We start from the raw sequence: 20,143 nt of genomic DNA, 5'->3' as shown, positions 1-20,143 counted from the left end.
GAATAAACACACCATTATTATTATTATTATTATTATTATTATTATCCACTTGTTTATTTGGAAACTCGTGATTTATCTTTTGATTAGAATACTCAGCCAGCAGCAGAAAGATTTACTCCTTCATATTTTTCTTTTTTAGATCTTGGATGAGTTTTGCAATGTGAAGTTCTGCATAGATGCCAGTCAACCAGATGTAGGAAACTGGCTCAAATATATCAAGTTTGCTGGATGCTACAATCAGCACAACCTTGTTGCATGTCAAATAAGTGATCAGGTACGTGGTGTTCACTTTCTGGACTTATTTTTTTAAAGGAACTTTCAGGTGTCAAGGGGAAAAAAAAAAGCAGCAGTTCAGGACAGCTTTTGGCCTATTGGCTGTTATGGCAAAAGATAAGGTACAGATGGAAATGCAGAATGGAATAATTTTGATTATGGGCAGTAGAAAATACGAAATTTCTATTTTGCATATTGTTGTTCAATTCATAAATGATTTTTTTGGTCTTATAGCTGATAAAATTCAGGATTGCTTTCTAGAGGGTGCAAAGCCATTATGTGCTGATTTTGAATTAGGAGCGTTTTCTGGCTCCTGTTGCAGTCCACTTGGATTGCTGTGTTAAATCGTTGAGTTGGTCAGAAGCTGTAACATGAATTTAATGGAAAGAGTGCAGGACTCAAAAGTGATAATGTTGCCAGTGTGCTTGCATGTGTAGGGCTTTGGACTTGAATGCACACGTGCATGGATATTATTGTGCCTTCCCATACACTTTGCTGGAACTCACAGTGCTTACGTGCTGAATCGGGGTCTTCGGTGGTTTTCTTTTTCTTTTCATTTATTGCACTTAAGTTCACTCTTTGTTGGGCTGAAACATTATTATTCTTGTGTGTTGGAAAAAAGGCTGGGATAGGCAGAGGCAGAATGCAGTAAAGCAGTAAAGCATTTTGTTTTCAATTATGCTGATGAGTTATTAGGTGTTTCCTAAATCAGGGTTTGCTTTTGTCTGCACATAACACAGGCCATTATGAAATATTTTAATGGGCGAAGTTGGACTGAGGAGGCTTTGCTTCTTTAAAGTAAAATATCTAAAGCAGAAAAGCAACAACTGATAGTGAATTCTCGTTTCCAGTTTAAACTTCACTACCTGCAACGTATGATTCGATTCATTTAATCAGTATTTCATTTTTAACCACTTAATTAACTGCATCAGGTGAATGTTAAAGATTATCTTTAGCTGATTTAATTGCCTTGACAGTATTGAAAGAAGAATCACAACCAGACACAAAGCTTCAATTAGAAATCATTCTTTCTAATCAAATTCCTTAAGCATAGGAAATGAATGTGAGGCAGCCTGCTATTTCCAGCCCAGTGCTACGTATTTCACTCATGCGAGATAGCTGATTAAAACTGGGTTAAATAACTTTCTCAGGAACTATGAGAGAAGATCTTTTTCATTTCCAAGTTTTACAGTACAGCCCTGAGCACGTGTAGCATAGAACGAGCCAGCAGACCGAGAGATAATTTCTTTTTTTATACAGCAGCTGGTTTAACTAAAGAAACCATAAAGGTTATTAGTAAAAAAGCAAGTTATGTTTTCCGAGCTGAAATATGCTTTGTGCTGAAAAACGATAAATTCTCTCCATGCAGAGCATTTACGAAAACAGTGATAGGAAAAGGAAACTATGTAGATTGATTGAAACAGCAAACTCAAGCATTTTACATTGAGCAGGACCTGGTGTAGGTAGGAAAGATGAGAAATAAAATCACGTGCATTGGTGATACCAACTCACTGTCCCTGGGCTGGAGTTGGGGATGTGCAGCTGAGAGTGCAGGCGAGGCTGAGCCATCAGCATCTCCCTCTGAACACACACACCCCGTGCCTTGACGTTTTTGGAAGGAAAGTTATGGCACTTTTAACTTTCTCTTTTTTTAGTGTTTACATTTCTGACATTTGGTAATGGTGGCTGTACTGCTGCCAATAATTCCCTTCATTCACTGGAGGCTTGTTATTTATTTTGCACAGTGTCGTGCTGTTCATAATTCCATATTTTTATAGCGTTTTGTTGCTGAGATTTGCAAATTAAGGTTTGGTTGTCTTTCAAGTAGCATGTTGTGATCTGGGTGCTGTCAGCAGGAGATTGTTGTTCATTTGGTCCTCTGGAAATGCTGCACATTTACCCACAAAATCGTCCGCGTACTCCAGCGTTTTATGACCAGAGCCTAAAAAGTTAATGCTAAAAATGTGCGCTCGAATCTTAAAGCAAGAAAGTCTTTCTAACAGCTCCTCCTTCTGCTTTCTTCTGGCACAAGCTCACCAGAGGTAATATAAAATATAATGGGAAGGCAAACTGGGAAATGGACGTTACATGGCCAAACGTGTGCGTGTACAAGGAGTGACAAATGCAAGTCAGGGCTGAGTGTGCACATAGAGACTGCGTGGGGCTGCCTGGGGTCACTCAGCCTCGGTAGCTCCTGGGGAAAAAAAGAGGGAGAAAAAAGAAAAAGAAGGGGATAAAAAGGGAAAATAAAAACAAGGTGAAGCTGAGGATGTGTGTCAGTGGTTGTAACTAGAGCTGGAGGGCAGAGACGATGAAGCCCAGCTGGTAGAGGAGACCCCAGCTCAGCCACAGCCAGTGCTGGGTGCAGGTGTTGGGGGGACACCCCAGTTCTTCCTGCCTCCCCCAGGGACACAAAGCCCCTCAGCAGCCCTGGTTGCACTGGGAGCATCCCCAGTGTGGAGACTCCGCTCTCTCCCGAGCCACAGACACTCGATCAGCAGTAATTGTTCACCTCTAATTGCTTCAACTCATCTGTAAAATTCACAAGCAAACATTGAGCTGTACCTGAGAAGGTAAAAGATCCTGCCAGCGTTCCCAGCCTCATGCTGCCCACAAGTTTATACTACTAAATTCAAGCTTGACTGACAGACAGGTATGGTTCCCTGACTGCTCGAGGCAGGATTGAGATGAACTCACTGTTGTAATCTGGTCGCTCTGCTGTGTTCTGCCTGCTGTATTTAACAAAAAGAGGGAAAGAAAAACATTTTTTTTGTCATTTTCTCTCTTAGAGTTTTTTCAGAGACATACCACCCCACCCCCTGACTCACGGCTGAGGTTGGGTTTCATCACTTAGGATCAACTTTACAAAAGGCCTGGGCTCTTTCTTATGACTGTATAAATGAGCTTTGCTGAGATGAACAGCTCGATAATGGTGAGATGCAGTCAAAACATGCACGCTAGATGCAACTCATGTTTCATTTGATTGCAGCTGGAGTAGGGCTTAAAAGCTGCATTTTTTTACTTTTTTTTTTTTTTTTTAATTTCAAATTAGGTCGATCTAGGATTTCTTTCTGCTGTCTTACTATTATCTCCTGTCATACCCAATCTAACCTGAACATATGTAATTTTAGGTGTATGTCAATAATGAAATTCCACAAACAGGGCACTCGGTTTTTTCTCTTTTCCCCAAAGAGACTACAGTGTGTGCAGAGCTGCAGAGAGTCTTGTCACTGTTCTTGCCCTGGAATGTGTTTTTTCAGCTTGGAGTCAGTTTAGGATTCTAGAGCAGTTTCTGCTAACTTGGACGACTCTTCTCTGTTATCGTTAAATACCTATTAGTTCAACTTTTTAATGACTTCAGAATGACTGGCTCTATTAGGCTTTCTGGCAGTGCTGTCAGCCCAGCAAAAGCATTATTTTTAAAGATGTATGTTAATGAAAGTGTGGTTGCAAATCAAGCAGTGGCACGGCAGGGCTGTCGCACATTCCAGGCTGAGATCACGGTCACCTTCAAACTACAAATTTTATTTTTATTTTTAAACTTTTTTATTTTTAGAAAGATTGTTGGTAGCTGTTGAAGTTGAAACCCCTGAATATTGTTTTTATCTTGCTTGTTGCTTGCAGAGTTCTGACAGTGATACAGACACATAGTGCTTTGAAATTGCCCTGAGCTTCCAGTCTCTTTCCCCCCAACAAAACAACTCCTGAAGAGTCCCCTTGGTTTATCCATGGAAAACTCAGAGTGACTCGAGATCACTTTACTGAGGTTTTAGATTGCTGTGCGTGCTGAAATAGGTTTTTGGTGGGGTTTTGTGTGTGTGTTTTGTTTCCTTGCCTTACCCTCAAGTACGTGCCACTGCAAAGGGAGCAAAACCAGTAGTATCACACTCTTAACAACGTGCCCGATGTCAGTGATATAAACTTACAGGAGTGAACCTACTGCTGTAGGTTCCACCAGATCTGATCCCACCTTACACGTTTTACAAACTTTTTTAATCTGCAGGCACAGCTTCATGTTTCAGGTTTTATGGCCGTGGCCCCCCGTCCGTGGCGGGCAGGGGCTCCTTGCACAGCCACCTGCAAAAGTTGTGTATTTAAGGAATAGTTTTGAGGCTTTGTTGTCAGGGAGTGAAATTAAGGTTTTGGCTGTTGTGGGTCAGGAGGGCAGCACACACTGAGCTCATATGGGGCCCTATTCTGCCATGATTCTTCCTCTGAGTTGTTGGTTATTTATCAAATGAAGCTTAATCCAGCTCCCACTGAAATTCTCCAGTGGAGCAGGGATGTTGTGGCTTGGGGCCGGTGGAACGAAGAGCTGCTCAGTGGTGATTTTCCACTTGCTGCAGTTAGAGCTGAGGCTGTGGGTGAAATTCCTGCCTGGGCTTTATGACTGCCTGTGTTATCTGGAATTTGATGCACTGGTGGTGTTACTGCTCTCAGCATTGGACTGTCCTGACATGACCTAAAATAAATTGTTTAAAACCAAACCTAGCAACTTGTTGTTGGCATTTCTGCAAAGTGATGAGGGTTTATTTTTTTTCATGATTCATGTTTCATAAAAGTGATAAGGGATTTTTTTTTTCGTGATGAGGGCTGTCAAATCTTACTCATCTGCTCATTAAAGCGTAGCGAATTGTGGGCAACCACAGAGCCAGGACAAGACTGCACCTTGCTTGATCTTGGTGTGGTTCATTTATGGAGGTTCACGAGTGTTAGAGGACAACTGGTTAGATGAGCTCAGGAGAAGAGGTGGGTGATGGAAGTTGAGGTCTGGTGTCAGTGGTTGGTCAAGGAAGAGCTTCTGCAGGAACAGAGCAGCTTGGATGAACCAAGGCTTTCAGAGAGGCTAAAATTCACCAACAGTGGAAAAGGACCTGAGGGGTACTGAGGAGAAAGGTGGCCTGCAGCCCCCAAAATTCCAAAAGAGGTGCCCTGTAGAGGAGTATCCTGCAGTTCCCTTCTTGATTTGGGGAGCAGGAGGCACCATTTCCCTGACAAGGTGGAAAAATGGGGATTCATGGAGCATCCTTCCTTCAGTCCTTCCTGCACAGAGATTTTGGATCATTTTGGAAACGAAGAAGGAAAGGATTCACAGCCCTGGGTGCTGAGGCACTGTGGTGCTCCCCCTGCCCTCTCTGCAGCGGGAAGGGGAAGGTCCTTTCTCCCCACTGGGCTCCACTTCTGCCCCTGCAGCCCCTTGCGTGCAGAGACTTGTTGAGTTTCTCCTCTGAATTTTTGCTGAAGTTTTCTTTGGGTCCAGTACAGCTCTCAGGCAGGACTCCTCTACCTTGGCCCTTGAAAAAACTCCAGTTTGTTTCAATTTATCATTTGCTTGAGTATAGCAAAAAGAACGTGGCTCGGGTTTCATCACACAGCTCTCCAGCTGCACAAGTTGTTCATCAGGGGAGCTAAAATTGAAGCTCTACTATTTGAACCTTTTTCTTTCTTGTTTTCTTTTCCCTTCAAACTCTTAATTGTGGCTTTGTTGTGAAGCTGTGTGTCTGTTCGTCCTTCTCATTTATCTGGCAGGCATAATTCCTGATTTTGATGGAGCTCCTTGGACATAACGCTCATTAGTAGTTTTGGACATTTCATTTGTTTTACTTTTCAAGCAAGTTCCACTCTTGCTCCGAAGCAGTGTGGAGGTGGATGCCAGTTGGCAGCATGCACTCTGCCTTTTGGGGCACATTCCCCAAAGGAACTGGGAGATGAGGCTGCCCTGCTTGGGGTGGGTGTACCCCTGGAATGTGGTCCAGTGAGCGCTGGATGTGGGTGCTGGTGGGGATCACCAGGGAGCAATCCACTTTTGGGGTCTTCTGTTCCATCCCACCATCCCAGTCAGAGTGGGTCCTCCTGTTGGCACCGGTGTGGGGCAGGACAGGACCCCTGGGTGCCTCCCCCGTGGTGGGAGCTGTGGGTCCAGCACGTGGCCTGGGGCTTAAAGGACAAACTGCATCCACTTGGAGCCTGCCCTAAAATCTGAATTTCCCAGGCAGCTCTGGGGCACGTGCAGCATTTTCCAAAGCTGCAGGCAGGAATAAAGGGTTTGGCTGGATGCAGCAGAACAGGGCTCCTCTTTGGGGCACGACAAACGCGTGCACGGCAGTTCCTGCCCTCGCTGGCGCTCAGTGACTGAGCTGCTGCTTTTCCCCCCCAAAAAACCTTAACTTCACTTATCCCCTCCTGGTTCTGGGGGATGCTGACGGGAGCAGAGGGGGGCCCAGGCAGGGCGGTGTGGGGCTGGCAGGGGCAGGGGGATGGCTGGGGTGCTTCAAAGCACACGGGCTCCGCGGCCGAGCGTGGCCCCAGCCGAGCTCGCGGGGAGCGCGTTTCGCTATTATTTCAATTATTACAACTTCCTGAATAGGTCGAAGGTCGTTCATAATTCACGCTTCTGTCATCTTTACACATGCCAAATGCAGTCTATTAAGCATAAATAAAATTTCAAGTGCCTGACCAGGAAAAGTAAACTGGGATTCATAACAATGAGGCCTTATTCATCCATTTAAAAGTGAATTGTGTGTGTTCCTTTTTTTTTTTTTTTTTTTTTTTATCCCCCTCCCCTTTCCCTTTATGGCTTTGCAGTTTGGGAGCTTTTATTTCTGCTCGGTAGCACAGATCTCTGACCTGTGGTGTGGGCAGGCACAGAGCACTGATGAGCCAGGCCTCTCCCAGCTTCTCCCCACCTCGGACCCCCTGAACTTTGAAAGTGTTTCCAGACCTGAATCCGATTTTGCTCTTCCTACACAAACTGTAGTCACACACCGTTGATCTCAGGGCATGTGAAATGTGCATCTGGACTTTGCTTTTTTTTTTTTTTTTTTCTTTCCCCCTTCTCCTCTGGTTGTTCCTCTTCTGTGCAGAAGCTCTTCCTATACTGGTTCTTAAGCAGACCAGTGCAGGTTAACCCAAAAAAGGTGGTTAATGGAGCAGGCTCAGTCAGCTGGAGAAACGATAGCCAGAAAATTGAAACCTTTCATTAATGACAGTAGAGTCAGGACTGTGTGCCAGAAATCTTCAAGCTTTGCAATATAAAAATCCACTTATTTTATGATAGCATTTCCTAATACAAAAAAATGCTGCCCGTGGTAGAGGTGCTATTGCAAAGCACAGGCAGCCCAAGGGGTACCTGTGGAGCTGGTGGGGAATTTGTGAATTCCCCCTCTGGGGGTTGCAGGACACCCCCTCCCCACCTGCCCTCAGTCATCTGCTGCTGCTGCCTCAAAATTCGGGCAACATGATTCATTTCAACAGTTGGCTTCTCACTTTTTCCCAGACAGGGTAATTCCAGGAGGTTTTAAGCGGGAAGAGAAAGAAAAAAAAAGCTATTCATGTGAAGTAATAAGGACAGTTTTTAAAATCAGAATAAATTTAACTGCATGGTTTTTTTGGTTTAAACTTCAAAATATTTTATTTTACATTCTCACTGCAATGCAAATTGATGTATAAATGGTTACTGTAGGTGAATTTTTTTGGCACATACAGAAATTTTAGAAATTATTTTTAATAATAATTAAAGTTAGTACTCTAATGGTATGAAAATGTCAGAGCTGGAAATCTGTCACTCGGCCTTTGTTTTGGAGAATATTGGGTTTGAGATGCAAAATAAAGAAACATTACTCATTACATTAAACATTAAAAAATGGAAGTTTTTTTAAAATACTCGTCTTGTTTCCCTTCTGAGGGACAGAGAGGCTGGCCAGCCACTTTCTGATGGGTAGTTGGATCACCTCTGGATTTTTAAATACCAGTGCAGACAAAACTGGCTGCAGAGTCTGCTCCCTGCTCAGGGATGTGTCCCACAGCTGTGGGAAAGATGCTGCATCCTCCTGGGCTTCCCCAAGAGAAGTGCTGCTCCCCAGCACAGCCCTTGTGAACAAGACCCTCTTTATGCCCCAGTCCATGTGTCCTCACTCTGTGATGAGAGGTGAAAAGGTCTGTCCAAACACCTTGGATGGGACAGGGAGAATACCAGAGAAGGCTCTGCTGCGGTTTTTGTTTGCTCCTTGGTGTGGATGCAACAGCAGCCCGGGAAGAGCAGCGGCGTTTACCTGACTGGGAAACAAAACCTGAGAGCAGAAGCAAGTTCTGGGCAGAGCAGAAGCTTTGGCACAGCCTCTCTGGGGCGGTGGAAGTCCTTCCTGGCTGTGTGGTGGTCCTGCTCCTGCTTCCACGCCAACAGGGAGGTCTGCAGAAGTCTCTTCAGTCAGTGTGGACATGTCCTTATTCCACACATTATTTACACCCCAAACCAGCCAGCAACTGGGCCTGTCTTCCACAGATCTGACTGCAGCTTCCCATTCGGATATGCAGAGGCGCCATTACACTTCTGGAATTAAAAATCCACTTTTCAGTACATTCATCGGAACAAATAGAAAGCCAAGCACTGCTTGCAGCAAATATTCCCTGGATGTGACGCTGCCATCAGGTTTATTTGCAGGAGGTAAAAGCTGGCTTCATTCAAACGTGGTTTGGCCTTTGATGGGATGAGCTGTGTTGCCTCAGTGCACGCTGAAGTCCACCAGGAAGCCCTGCATCCTTTGGCGCTGGCAACAGCATTGGATCCTCAGGGGCTTGTGGTACCAGATATTTGCCTGGCTGCATGAAGAGATTTACACAGGACACTGCCTGGCTTTCTTGGCCTCCAAAACACTCAGTGGAGTTTGAAATCCCCTCAACAAGAGATCAAAATGGGAAGCCCAAGCAGCCTGGGTTTCGATGAGAGTGGTGAGGATGAGGAGGGAGGGTGCATCACACTGCCCATAAATTCCTTCTCCTGGTTTTTATGGGTAAAATCGTCTCCAAGCAAGGGGCTTGTGGCACTGGTACCTTGTGGCTGATGTGTTTTTCCAGCACTTCTGTCACCTGGTGAGGGCTGAGCATCAGGGTGTGGGATGAGCTGCCCTGGCAGCCTCCACTGCCACTCCCTGCACTGTTCTCTGGAATGGCTTTTGGGACAAACTGAAGGGAAAAAAAACCCTCCAAAGCTGAGGAAATGCGTAATTAATTGTAATTAATTCGACATTTTTAAGCGTTTAGCCCATGTCCGTGGGCACAGCTTGTGCAGACGGAAAGGATTAGGCTGTACGGCCACCTCCTGGAGGACACGGGTATGTGCTGGCTGCCGGTGGGTGACAGTCAGTGTGTGTGTCTGGGCGAAGGAAAGCACCCACCGTGGGCTTCAATCCACGTGTGACCACGCAGGGGAGGCACCCACGGACCTCCAGACACCTGTCCCTACCTGTGACAGACTCCTCTGTGTGACTTTGAGCGCTGCAGGTGATTTGCTGCCTCTCTCTCCCCATGCTCTGCAATGAGTGTCGAGAGTTAAGAGTTTGGGAGCAAAGCCTTTTAAAATGCATTAGTCTGAGAAAAGGCAAAGGCATCATTTTTTAGTGTAGGAAACATAGCTGTCATGTGGTTTTGTTTAACAAGGCCCGAGGAAGTTACTAATATTTATTTGAGCTGCTTCGTGGAGCTTTTTAGTGCTCTTCACGTTTCCTGCTGAGACAGAGAGCAGCCAGATGGATTTTGGGAATTTCCTTTCAGCAGAGTCTCCTGGTGCTGGCGTGTCCTTCCTCTGGTGCATGGACCCAAGGGAGGGTGTCCCCTTTGTCCTTCCCCACAGCCTCCTGCCTCCCCAGTGGGTTCCTTCCCACAGCCCAGCATCACCTGTATGAGGGGACAGTGTCACCAGCCAGGGCCACCACCAGCAGCTTTGGCTGCTCACAGTGTTTCTTCTTCCAGGGCTGATTTTTCCCTTGGTTTCCATTTGAAGCTAAGGAATAACCAGGTGCACTGGTTCTTACAGTCTTCTCTCCTCACAGCTTCTTGGACTGTGTAGATGGTTGGAACAGGGGCTGGATGCCTATGGCTTAACCAGCAGCATCTCCTCATGTCTGCTTTAGAATTATAGAAACATTAGGGTTGGAAAAGGCATCTAAGATAATCGAGTCCAAGCACTAAAGTTACTTTAGGACCTTTTCCCAGTGCAGCAGGAGTTCCTTCCCTTACCAGGATCACTCAGGGATGTGTTTTATGGCTGCTCTGTACTTGGGTTTGGTATAACTCAGCAGGCAAGTTGCTGGTGATATCTGCAGTCATCACACAGCTCATTTTGCAGCAGGGGCTGTTGAAAGCTGTTCTTTTTATCCTCACAGAGCCCAAAACACGACGGCTTTGGGGCTGGGAGGAGCAGACCTGCCATGGTCAATCAGCTCTGCTCCAGCAGCAGCATCATGAGTGGGCTGGCTCTGGCCACAAGGTCTGCCACACTCACCAGGAGTGCTTGATGCTTCTTTGCCTATTGTGGTGTTTACCTTGCTTTTTCTTTCTGTTTTTTTGGTGTTTTTTTCCCAGATATTCTACAGAGTGGTAGCAGATATTGAACCAGGAGAGGAGCTCTTACTGTTCATGAAGAGTGAAGATTATTCACATGAGACAATGGCTCCGGACATCCACGGTTAGTCCCATCTTACTGTTTCATCTCACATGAACCCAGAGTTTTGGCAGATTTTTTTCCTTGTGTTGGAATCTGGGATGGGTTCACTGCAGGCAGGGAGGAGAGCTGGACTGTGGCTGCATTTTTCCACCTTCTGCTCCTCTGTTCCTGATTGAATCTTGATGGTTTTGTGGGGTTGCCAAAGAAGAACCACAGTCCATGTCCTTATCTTAAGACTGTTCTGAGATCAATGTGCTGCTCCTGCAGGAGCATGGGCCCTGGTTATAGATTATTTTTTGTCATTTAGCCCAACAGCTGTAACCCTGAAAAGAGGAAATCTGAGGCTATCAATGTTGCTGTCACTTGTGAGGACATCTTAGCCATTCTTACTCCTCACACTTGTCCTTTACTCATCCCACACACAGATTCTTCGTCTGAAGCTCCTGAGTTGTTGCTCAGATTTGTCCCCCAGGTCTCCTTTAGCTGTGCTGCCTGTTGGGCAGTGGGTTATCAGCCACAGTGGGAACTGGGTGTGAGATATCTGCTTAATGCCCAGCATTCTGCAGTTTATGCCCAGAGGGACATTTTATACATTTTCAGGGATTCAAGGACAGGAATTATCAAGGTCTCTACTTCCTTATAAGTGCTTGTACATTTAAAGTTGTATTTCTTGTTCTCTTAAAAAAACCAAGTGGAGATTATACATTCATTCCCATTTGGTTTGGTGTCTGGCTTTTCCCTCAGTGGGAACTTTGTTTAGTTCTTGCTGAAGGTGTCCCCCTGTCCAGCGCACTGCTCTCCCTGCCTAGTCCCCATGGTCGAGTAGCTATTGTATAAATGACACCAGAGGAAATCTCTGCAGTCACATGCAGGATCATGTCATACAGGGCTAATTTAGAAGCAGACTGAGCCAAAGTGTTGCTCATGGACAGCCAAGAGCAGAGCCCCATGACACTTTCTCTGGATCAGCTCAACTGTCAAGTTGCAACCAAGAACGTTCATTGGGGATTCCAGCCAGTGCCTTTCTGACTCAGAGCCTCAGGGCATTTATATCTGGAACCAAACCAGGATGTCTGGCTCCTTGTATGGACCAAGAGTAGAAAATGCAGAAAAAAAAACCCAAAACATTGTGGGATGCTCTTCTCCAAGTTGTTTTTTTTTTTTTTTTGGTAGGATTTTCTTCAGCTAATCTATTCTTTTGCAGGAATTACTATTTAAGGGAATGCAGTACTTGCTCCAAAGTAACACTTTACTGATATTCTACACTTTACAGTAAGAAATGATGACCAATTTTTTGGAATTTAAGGCAAAGAATTTAATTTCATGCATCTCTGGCTTACTTTGAACAGGGCTGGGTGCTGCAGAAGGACTGTGATGAAAATGAAGAGGCTTTTAAAAATCCTAAACACCCTTTTGGCTATTTCAGATGCTGGTGTTTGTATCTGAGTCAGGCCCTTTCATTGGAAAATGCAGAGACTGGCAGCCTCTGCTGGATATCCATGTTAGACCCTGTATAATTACATTTAGGATGGTATTTAAACACTTGCTCTTGCCATTTAAACTTTTGTCCTAAGCCAGTGTTAGGGATTCCTGTTGGATGTCACTCAGGCAGTCATCATGGAATCAAAGCATTATTATAAAGCATTCTTAAAAGTCCTTCTTTCTTTTGAGGTCCTTCTTTTATTTTATTTTTTTTTTAATTGAAGAGCAACTCATTAACCACACCATCCTCCACGGGGTGGTGGTTAAAGGTGAGTGCAAGCTGACGTGGTGTCCCTGTGCCCCACCCCTGTGTGTTGCAGAGGAGCGCCAGTACCGCTGCGAGGACTGTGACCAGCTCTTCGAGTCCAAGGCTGAGCTGGTGGACCACCAGAAGTTCCCCTGCAGCACACCTCACTCTGCCTTCTCCATGGTGGAGGAGGACTTCCAGAAGAAGCTCGAGAATGAGAATGACCTTCAGGACGTGCATGAAATCCAGGAGTGTAAAGAGTGTGACCAAGTCTTCCCAGACTTACAGAGGTAGGAGGAGGTGCTTAAAACGTGCTCAAATGGGGCAGATTCTGTGGTGGCTTCAGTTGGATCATGCAGGGCATCAGAACCTGATAAATTCATCTTCTACCAAAGATGAAGATGAGCAGGATTTCTATGCCAGCTGGCGGTTTATGGTATAAAAAGCAATAGAGTCTAAATAAATCCGAAATGTGGTCCTTGTGCTTGAAGTCCTTAGTGAGGACTTTAGATTAAGAGCTGGATCTTTTGCTAATCAGCTCTGAATTGGGCTGATCACAGTGAAATCACAGGAGTGGTTCCATTTCATGTCAACTGAGGTCTGGGTTCCTTAATCTTAGGTAGAAATAATTGGGAACATCTCTGAGTGTTGCTCACTGATGTTGCCAATTTTGTCTTTGCAAACCCATTTTAGTTAGAGATGGGTTCTAGATGTTAATAAATATGTTTATATGTTGATATTTGTTTTTAGCTGTATGGTCATGAAGCACCAGGGTTTGTTGTTTTCTTAAATTGATCTCTGTTAAAACAGATAGACCTGTGTGCATTATGTACCCAAAATGCACATAAAATGTAAACGATGCAACTTGCCTGTCACTATACTTTCTGTGATTACTTAAAATACAGTATTGCAGTGCAGATTAACAGCAAATTTTTGCAAGTTGCTGGTAAGATACTGAGAGTACACAGGAATTTTTTGCAGATTCACATCTTGATTTCTTGACCTGGGGAAGGATAACCTCAAACAGTGTTTGATAGTAATGTTGAGGTACCTCAACAACAAAGTCCTGGGCCAGATGCTCTGCTGAGATGAGGCAGTGTCTTTCCTAGGAAACAGGTTGATATCCAGGATCTCTTGTTTTTAGAGTCTTAGTACTGTTCCCACACTCCCATCCTGTCTTCTTTTTCTATGTTGTGTGGGCACAACCAACTGTGAACTGTCCTTTTTCAGCACAGCAATGTGTGGATCATTTGCCCATTAAAAGCTGGCTTGTAAATTTAGAGTATTTTGTGTGTTTCACAGAAATCCTCACTAGTCCATGATCCAGGGTCTCATTATGTTGGAGGTTAACATTTTCTGCATGCCCAGAGCTGGTGCTTTTGGATAATTGCTCCTGGGTGCTCCAGGTGCTGGTTCTGCAATGTGGAGCCCTCTCTCCCAAAACAGAGATGTTCCTTCACTCCTCTCCATGGAGCAGTTAGCCCAGCATCATGTGGGGTGTCTCAGATCAGTGGATGATCCTTGCACTTGGACAAAACTAATGACACTGAAACTGAAATATGTGACAAACATCACTCCCCAATGTAGGTCACCCCAGTGAGCAGGAATCTGTGCAGCCACAAGGTCTTGTTCACTGGTGGATGTTGGGCAGTGTGTGGCTCCACATGCCTGATTTTCAGTCTGAGGGATTGATTCCAAGGGGCTGATGGAGGCAGATCAAGTCAGAAGAATTTCCAGCAGCCTGGGCGAGGCAGGACTCTGGTCTGTGAGGTTTTGCATGTTGGGAGTTATTCAGTGTTAAAGTTCTTTTCTCCCTGCGAATGAGAGGACGATATCTAGCATATGGGAATCATTGACGAAATGTAAATTTAGCTTAAAATATTAAATATTGAAGAGAACGGGCAGAAAACAAAGAACGAGTCATCATAAATAGATGGGCAGTACTGTGAGAAAGAGTGAAAAATGAGGGAGAATGCAGCCATGCTCTGAACTTCTGAATTATTGAAAGGCTCATACACCACACAGACAGTTCACTGCAAAAAAAAGTGCCAGAGTGTGCTATATCCAGGTTATATAAAACAAAAGGCCCAAATGAGCCCTGCTTGAGGGTGTGAGTAATTACATGGAGAAATAGCTGGGCAGGAAGATGGGGATGTTGGGTCCAGGAGTGCCCAGCACTGATGGCCACGGAGGTTCATGGAGTTGGTGCCACAGCCAGGGACAGGAATCTCTCTTGGTCTTATGGCAAATTTGTTTTCATGATGGGAAGTTAATTGTTATAAAAGTATTAGGAGGAGAAGCCAGTGTTAGGTCAGTTGTTATAAAAATATTAAGAGGAGAAACCAGAATTCCTCTCCGCCCCAGAAGAAGATGAAGGGTAGAAGTAAGGATCTGCAGAGTGAAAACATTTCCATTGCCTGTGGCTGAGAATGGAGGTTGCTGTTTGGGCTACACAGTCCAAACAAGGCTGGAACCCCAGCAGGTTTTGTCACTCATTCAGCAGAGATCAGTGGGGACTTCATGTGAAAACAGTTTGGGCATCCCAGGCTAAAATTCCCACTTTCCAGTGGGTTTTCTGTGAATCCACTTTTGCATTATATAGTGATCTTCCCTCAAGCAGTGGTGTGGGATATGACTCTCTCTGTGACCAAGCATACAGATGTTTAAGAATACATATTTCCTACAAATGAATTATTAAAATTCAGAGACAGAAATTAATTTTTGGTGTTCAACAGAATTTAAGTGGACATTGAATATCCTAATGGTGGACTGAATAAATCACTAAGAAATGAATGACTGAACAACCACACAATTGCAGTTAATAATAATTGTGGTGTATCTTATCCAGAGCCTTCTTGAACTCCTCCTGTCCTACTCCAGATGAGTTACTCCTCATCTATTCCTACTGTAAGAAAAATTGACTCCCATCAAAGGAGTGGATTTATAGCAGGTGGTGGCATCCAAGGTGTGTTTAGAGGGAAAGTCATAAGGCAGAAATAATTCACACTGCAGGGAAGAATTACCAGAGTGAAATACTGAGAGGTGTATGAAATAATCTCCTTGGGGAGCGATGGCAGCAGCATCTCCTGGAGCATTTGCAAGTGGCCTGGCAAAACATGAGAGGATGTGTTATTCTGGTGGGGAGAAGGAGGCTCTGCCTCCTGGCTAGGGGTGAGCCTGGAACTCACAGGACTTATTTCTGTCAGGATTGGGCCTTTGGGGCTTTTTAATTTATTTTTTTTCTTTTGGTTGTAACTATGTGCTCTGCTCTCTCTTCTTGCAATAAACCCACACCTCACTGAGCCCTGTTCCTGTTTCCACAGCCTGGAGAAGCACATGCTGTCTCACAGTGAGGAGAGGGAGTACAAGTGTGACCAGTGCCCCAAAGCTTTTAACTGGAAGTCCAACTTGATACGTCACCAAATGTCCCACGACAGCGGGAAGCACTACGAGTGTGAGAACTGTGCCAAGGTACAGTGAATTTGTGGGCTGCCTGGCATTTCTTGTGCTGCTGGATGCAGGGGAGCATGGAAATGGGGGTGCCCCAGGCTGGGATGCAGGAGGGAACAGGGCTTCTGCTGTGCTCCAGAGGGTTTCTCGAGGGTTTTCACTTGTACTTTGAAAATATGTTATTTTTCTTTCCCTTTTGACTTGGAAATTGTTGTGGAGTCTGAAATGGGCACTAATGCAGGATGCTGAGCATCCTTGAGCTCAGGGCTTGGCTCCTTGAGAGGATTGGTGGGGTGTAAGAGGTCAATGAAGGGCAAAAAAACCCCAGGAAAACACAGGGCAGAGGATTCCCTGGGCTCTGGGGCAGCTGCTGGAACCAGAAACTTCAGGACACTACTGCAATATAAATCAAAAAATAAGCAATAGCAATGCACTCCAGCTGCACTGAATACAACTCTCATCTCTGAAGCATCTCCATCACTTCCCAGCACTGGGCTTGCTGTGGGGATTATTTGTAAAGGATGTGGTACTCTGCATTGCTTTCTATCCAAGATTCCCAAAGCTTGGCCCTTTTGCATCAGGACTTATTTGCTTTTAGGTAGATTTTGCTGCAATAATGGGAATTTCATATTGATGTATTATAAGATGTAACCAAGCCCTGGTTTCTAGCTCTGGATTGTGTGCAGGATTATTTGTTGTCACACACTCAGGTATCAGTATAAACTATTTCTATTGCAGTAATGCTTAGAAGTTTCAAGCAGCCACATTTTCACTCATTTTCTGTGAAGTCCTTGACCTCAAATGTGCAACTTCTAATGGCAAAGTCGAGTCAAATGCATCTGCTGCAAAAGGATTAACAGACCCACACAGAACTTGGGTAATCCTGGGAAACTGAGGCCCCTTCCTGCAGGCACAGCTCCCATTGCTGGCCACGAGCGAGGGTTTTAATCTTAGAATACTCCCAAAAAATAGCTCCAAGGTTTGAATTTTAAAAGGGCTCTTGTAATAACTGGCTTGTTCTTCCACAGTCAAGTTTCTTGGTTAATCAGTACTCATTTCCTAGCAGGTTTTCACGGACCCCAGCAACCTCCAGAGGCACATTCGTTCCCAGCATGTGGGGGCTCGTGCTCACGCTTGTCCAGAGTGTGGCAAAACCTTTGCCACTTCTTCAGGCCTCAAACAGCATAAACACATCCACAGCAGTGTCAAACCTTTTATATGTAAGTCTCCAACTAAACCTCTTTGATTAAGTGTTGTTTCTCTTGCCGCAAAGCATCGCAGGCTGGAAGCAGGAGGTTGTGTTCTGCTCCCTCTGAAACTTCCCACCCGTGTCACAAGGGCTTTGAGTTACTGAATGAGTCCTGGGTAATTTGTGGTCCAATGCAAGGAGTTTCTTTCATGTGATTTTCCTTTTCAGACACTGTGGGCTGTATAAATGTACCTGTTGTCCCAGGGATGTTTTTCCATGCACAGGTGCAAAGTGAGGAGTGGGATTTAGCCAGAAGGAGCCGTGCCAGGCTGGGTGTGCTCTGCCCCGTGCTGAGCTGGCCGCTCTCCTCCTGCTTTAGGAGCAGATTTTAGGCTGCAGAATCTCCACAGCAGATGCCATGACTTTTGCTGGAGTTGGAAAACAAATCTCAGAGGCAATGAGATTCATCTTGCCACCTTCCTCGAGGCTCCTCTGCACGGCCCAAGTTTAAGGACTGAGCTGAGCTGTTAGATCTTCACTAACAGCTTTTCCAGCAATAAAACTTGCCTTGGATGTGAGCCTGGCTCTGTACTGGGCTTAAATGGGATCCCCAGCACCTCACAGGATGCATTTGCTGCTGAGCCAGACCCTGCTTGGGAAGGGTGCAGGTTGCTTTCCCTCCATTTCACTGGGGAAACAGAGGCAGAAAATATTTTAAAATATTGTTCTTGGTCGTGTTGCTCTTCATCACAGCCTTTTCAGGCACCTGCTGTGGCTTGAAAGGTACCTTGACCATCTCCCCTACTTGTCTGCTAAACCTCTTGATCTCTTTCTGCTCTCAACTATAATTTACCAAAATATCTGCACCACATCTGTGAAAAGAATTGGCCACAAGCTAATATATTTCCCCAAGAGGAGGAGTATTGGCTTAAGCAACTCATTTGTGCAAAATCTGTAACCTGCCATTGGGTGAGTAATACTTTTGTTCAGACTCCTTCAATGAGAAAATGTGTAAATAGATCCAATATTCAATATCACTGATAATTTTTAAAGCTGATTGCGGATTAAATGATTACACTTAATTAGAAAACTAACCTCTGGTTAGGTAGGGACTCCTCAGGTAGGCCTATTGCAACATCCTACATGGCAGTCTCTAAGTGGAGCCTCTCATGAACGAAATAATCTCTCAAATGCTTTTTGTTGCTATTTTTCCTGATAAATCAAAACAACAATTGGTATCTCTCACACTACCTGTGAGGGATGAAACCCCGTGGAGCAACCTACAGATAACAGCCGTGTGATTGCAGAACAAAAGGTTTGCAGACCACATGTTTGGTGGGCTCTGCTGAGCTGTGAGAGGGAGGTAGGGTCACCTAGAGCAGATATCTGCTTTCCACCAGAAGGCCACACACCAGGATTTGCTCGTACCACTCTGTTTATGGCAACTGTCTCTTATTACAGTGTGCCGCCCAGGCTCGAGTGAAAACTCACCAACACTGAGGTAATTACTCACTGCCTTCGCAAAATCTCCAGCCTCCCCAAATAGAAACCACATGCCATAGTAGGCTGAACATGTTCTAAATAGTACTTACAGTAATTTTTTTTAATAAGCAGAAAATATGCAAACTTAACTGCTGGCTAATCTGGGGTCCAGAGACAATCACTGTACAGAGTGTGCATAGGCACAGGATTAATTTTTGAGCTGGGTTGGGGGTTTGTGTTAAACCTGGGGTCTGTGGAGCAGTAAAAGCTGCAAGGAGGGAAGCTTCTCTTACAACTTAGTTGCTTGAAAGTACAGCAGAGAGATTTAAAGGGTGTTAAAAGGTGCAACAGCAGAAATCAGACCTAGCTTCTGTTGCTTCTATACATGGAAACAATTAAAGTTGATAAACACCCCCCACCAGCAAATAAAAAATGCCTGAAAAGGAGGTAGATCTTGTAACACAACTTTATCTGAGGAGTCCTGGCTGTTGGGAATATCTGTGGAGGTGTCCCAGTTTAGACACAGAGTCTCTTCCAGAATCCCCAGGGTGTTGGGTGTCCCTGTCACTGATGCTGTGAGACACCCAGGCTTCAGGTGACAGTCCTCAAGAGGAAGAGTCCTCCAGGGAGCAAGGGCTTCCACCTGGCCACAAAATCTCTTTGCCAGCCCTTAGAGCCCATGGATTAAATAGAATGCCTATGGAATGCAGGAGGCACCTTGAGTAAGCAGCACCTCATTAAATAGTCTTAAATGAACTTCAGTGCTCAAAAAGGTAAATTGTTGGTACAGCTGTTAATTGTTTGCTGAGATTATAATAATAAATATTTATGTATTTTAATGGTTTTGGCATTATTGATTGAGTTTAGTTTAAAAACTGAGATGAAATGCATTTAGTCAAATTGTTAATTTACATCTCCCTTAATAGCCTGTAAGGATATCTTAAATTTTTTAATTGCATATTTTTGCTTCTCTCCAGCGTAGAATATTTCTTGCTTCTGTTGACTTTGGAATATATTAATGGAGAATAATAGTTTAATAATGTACCACTGTTCTTTAAGGGAGAACTTCTCAGAGTTTAGGAGTACCTAATCTGTGCCAGTACCCCTCTTTCCAGTCTTTTGCCACTCCAGCCAACCTGATCAAAGCCTTATCTTTAATAAAGACATGGGAATAAGAAGCAGGACCTCAACACAACCTGGTAGAAGATCAAAAGTTCACAAAACATAAATTCTACAATAGCCTATCCTTGGAAATGCATGGATTTGAGATATTTATTTTTCTGGAAAAATACATGTGGTCTATCCTGCTTTACACATGGGAGAGGAGTAGATTCATAATATCCAAAATGGAACTTGTGTGAACCTGTGGATGTGACACTTGAGTCACCGTTTGGGTCAGTTTAATTTTGGTTTCTGTGATCAACATGATGGGAACTGGGGAAAATTGCTGTGTAAAGCCTCAACAGTGAAGGTAAGGGGTCTGATTCTGTACCCTGGAGTGTGGAACAGAAATCTTATGTCTGCAGTTAGGTTAAAATTAGGAGAAAATTGCAGAAAAATAAGAGCTTCATAACTGTAA

At 44.6% G+C, this 20,143-nt stretch overlaps 1 protein-coding gene across 7 annotated transcripts in view; it reads left to right on the top strand.

The window, feature by feature from the left end:
- Nucleotides 1-20,143, top strand: part of MECOM (MDS1 and EVI1 complex locus) — a 331,427-nt gene that overhangs the window by 281,917 nt on the left and 29,367 nt on the right. For 4 of the 7 annotated variants that reach the window (XM_066325705.1, XM_066325707.1, XM_066325711.1 and 1 more), the window contains 5 exons: nucleotides 140-274; nucleotides 10,633-10,735; nucleotides 12,517-12,733; nucleotides 15,767-15,914; nucleotides 16,957-17,113. In XM_066325705.1, the coding sequence (XP_066181802.1) occupies nucleotides 140-274; nucleotides 10,633-10,735; nucleotides 12,517-12,733; nucleotides 15,767-15,914; nucleotides 16,957-17,113 (760 nt within the window). The remainder of the gene's footprint in view (nucleotides 1-139; nucleotides 275-10,632; nucleotides 10,736-12,516; nucleotides 12,734-15,766; nucleotides 15,915-16,956; nucleotides 17,114-20,143) is intronic. The other 3 variants (XM_066325706.1, XM_066325708.1, XM_066325712.1) reach the window with 1 other exon arrangement.

The sequence above is a fragment of the Sylvia atricapilla genome, chromosome 10, assembly GCF_009819655.1.
Source record: "Sylvia atricapilla isolate bSylAtr1 chromosome 10, bSylAtr1.pri, whole genome shotgun sequence".
Taxonomy (NCBI): Eukaryota; Metazoa; Chordata; class Aves; order Passeriformes; family Sylviidae; genus Sylvia; species Sylvia atricapilla.
Note: the sequence above shows the minus strand (reverse complement) of the source record. Positions and strands in the feature narration are given on the sequence as shown.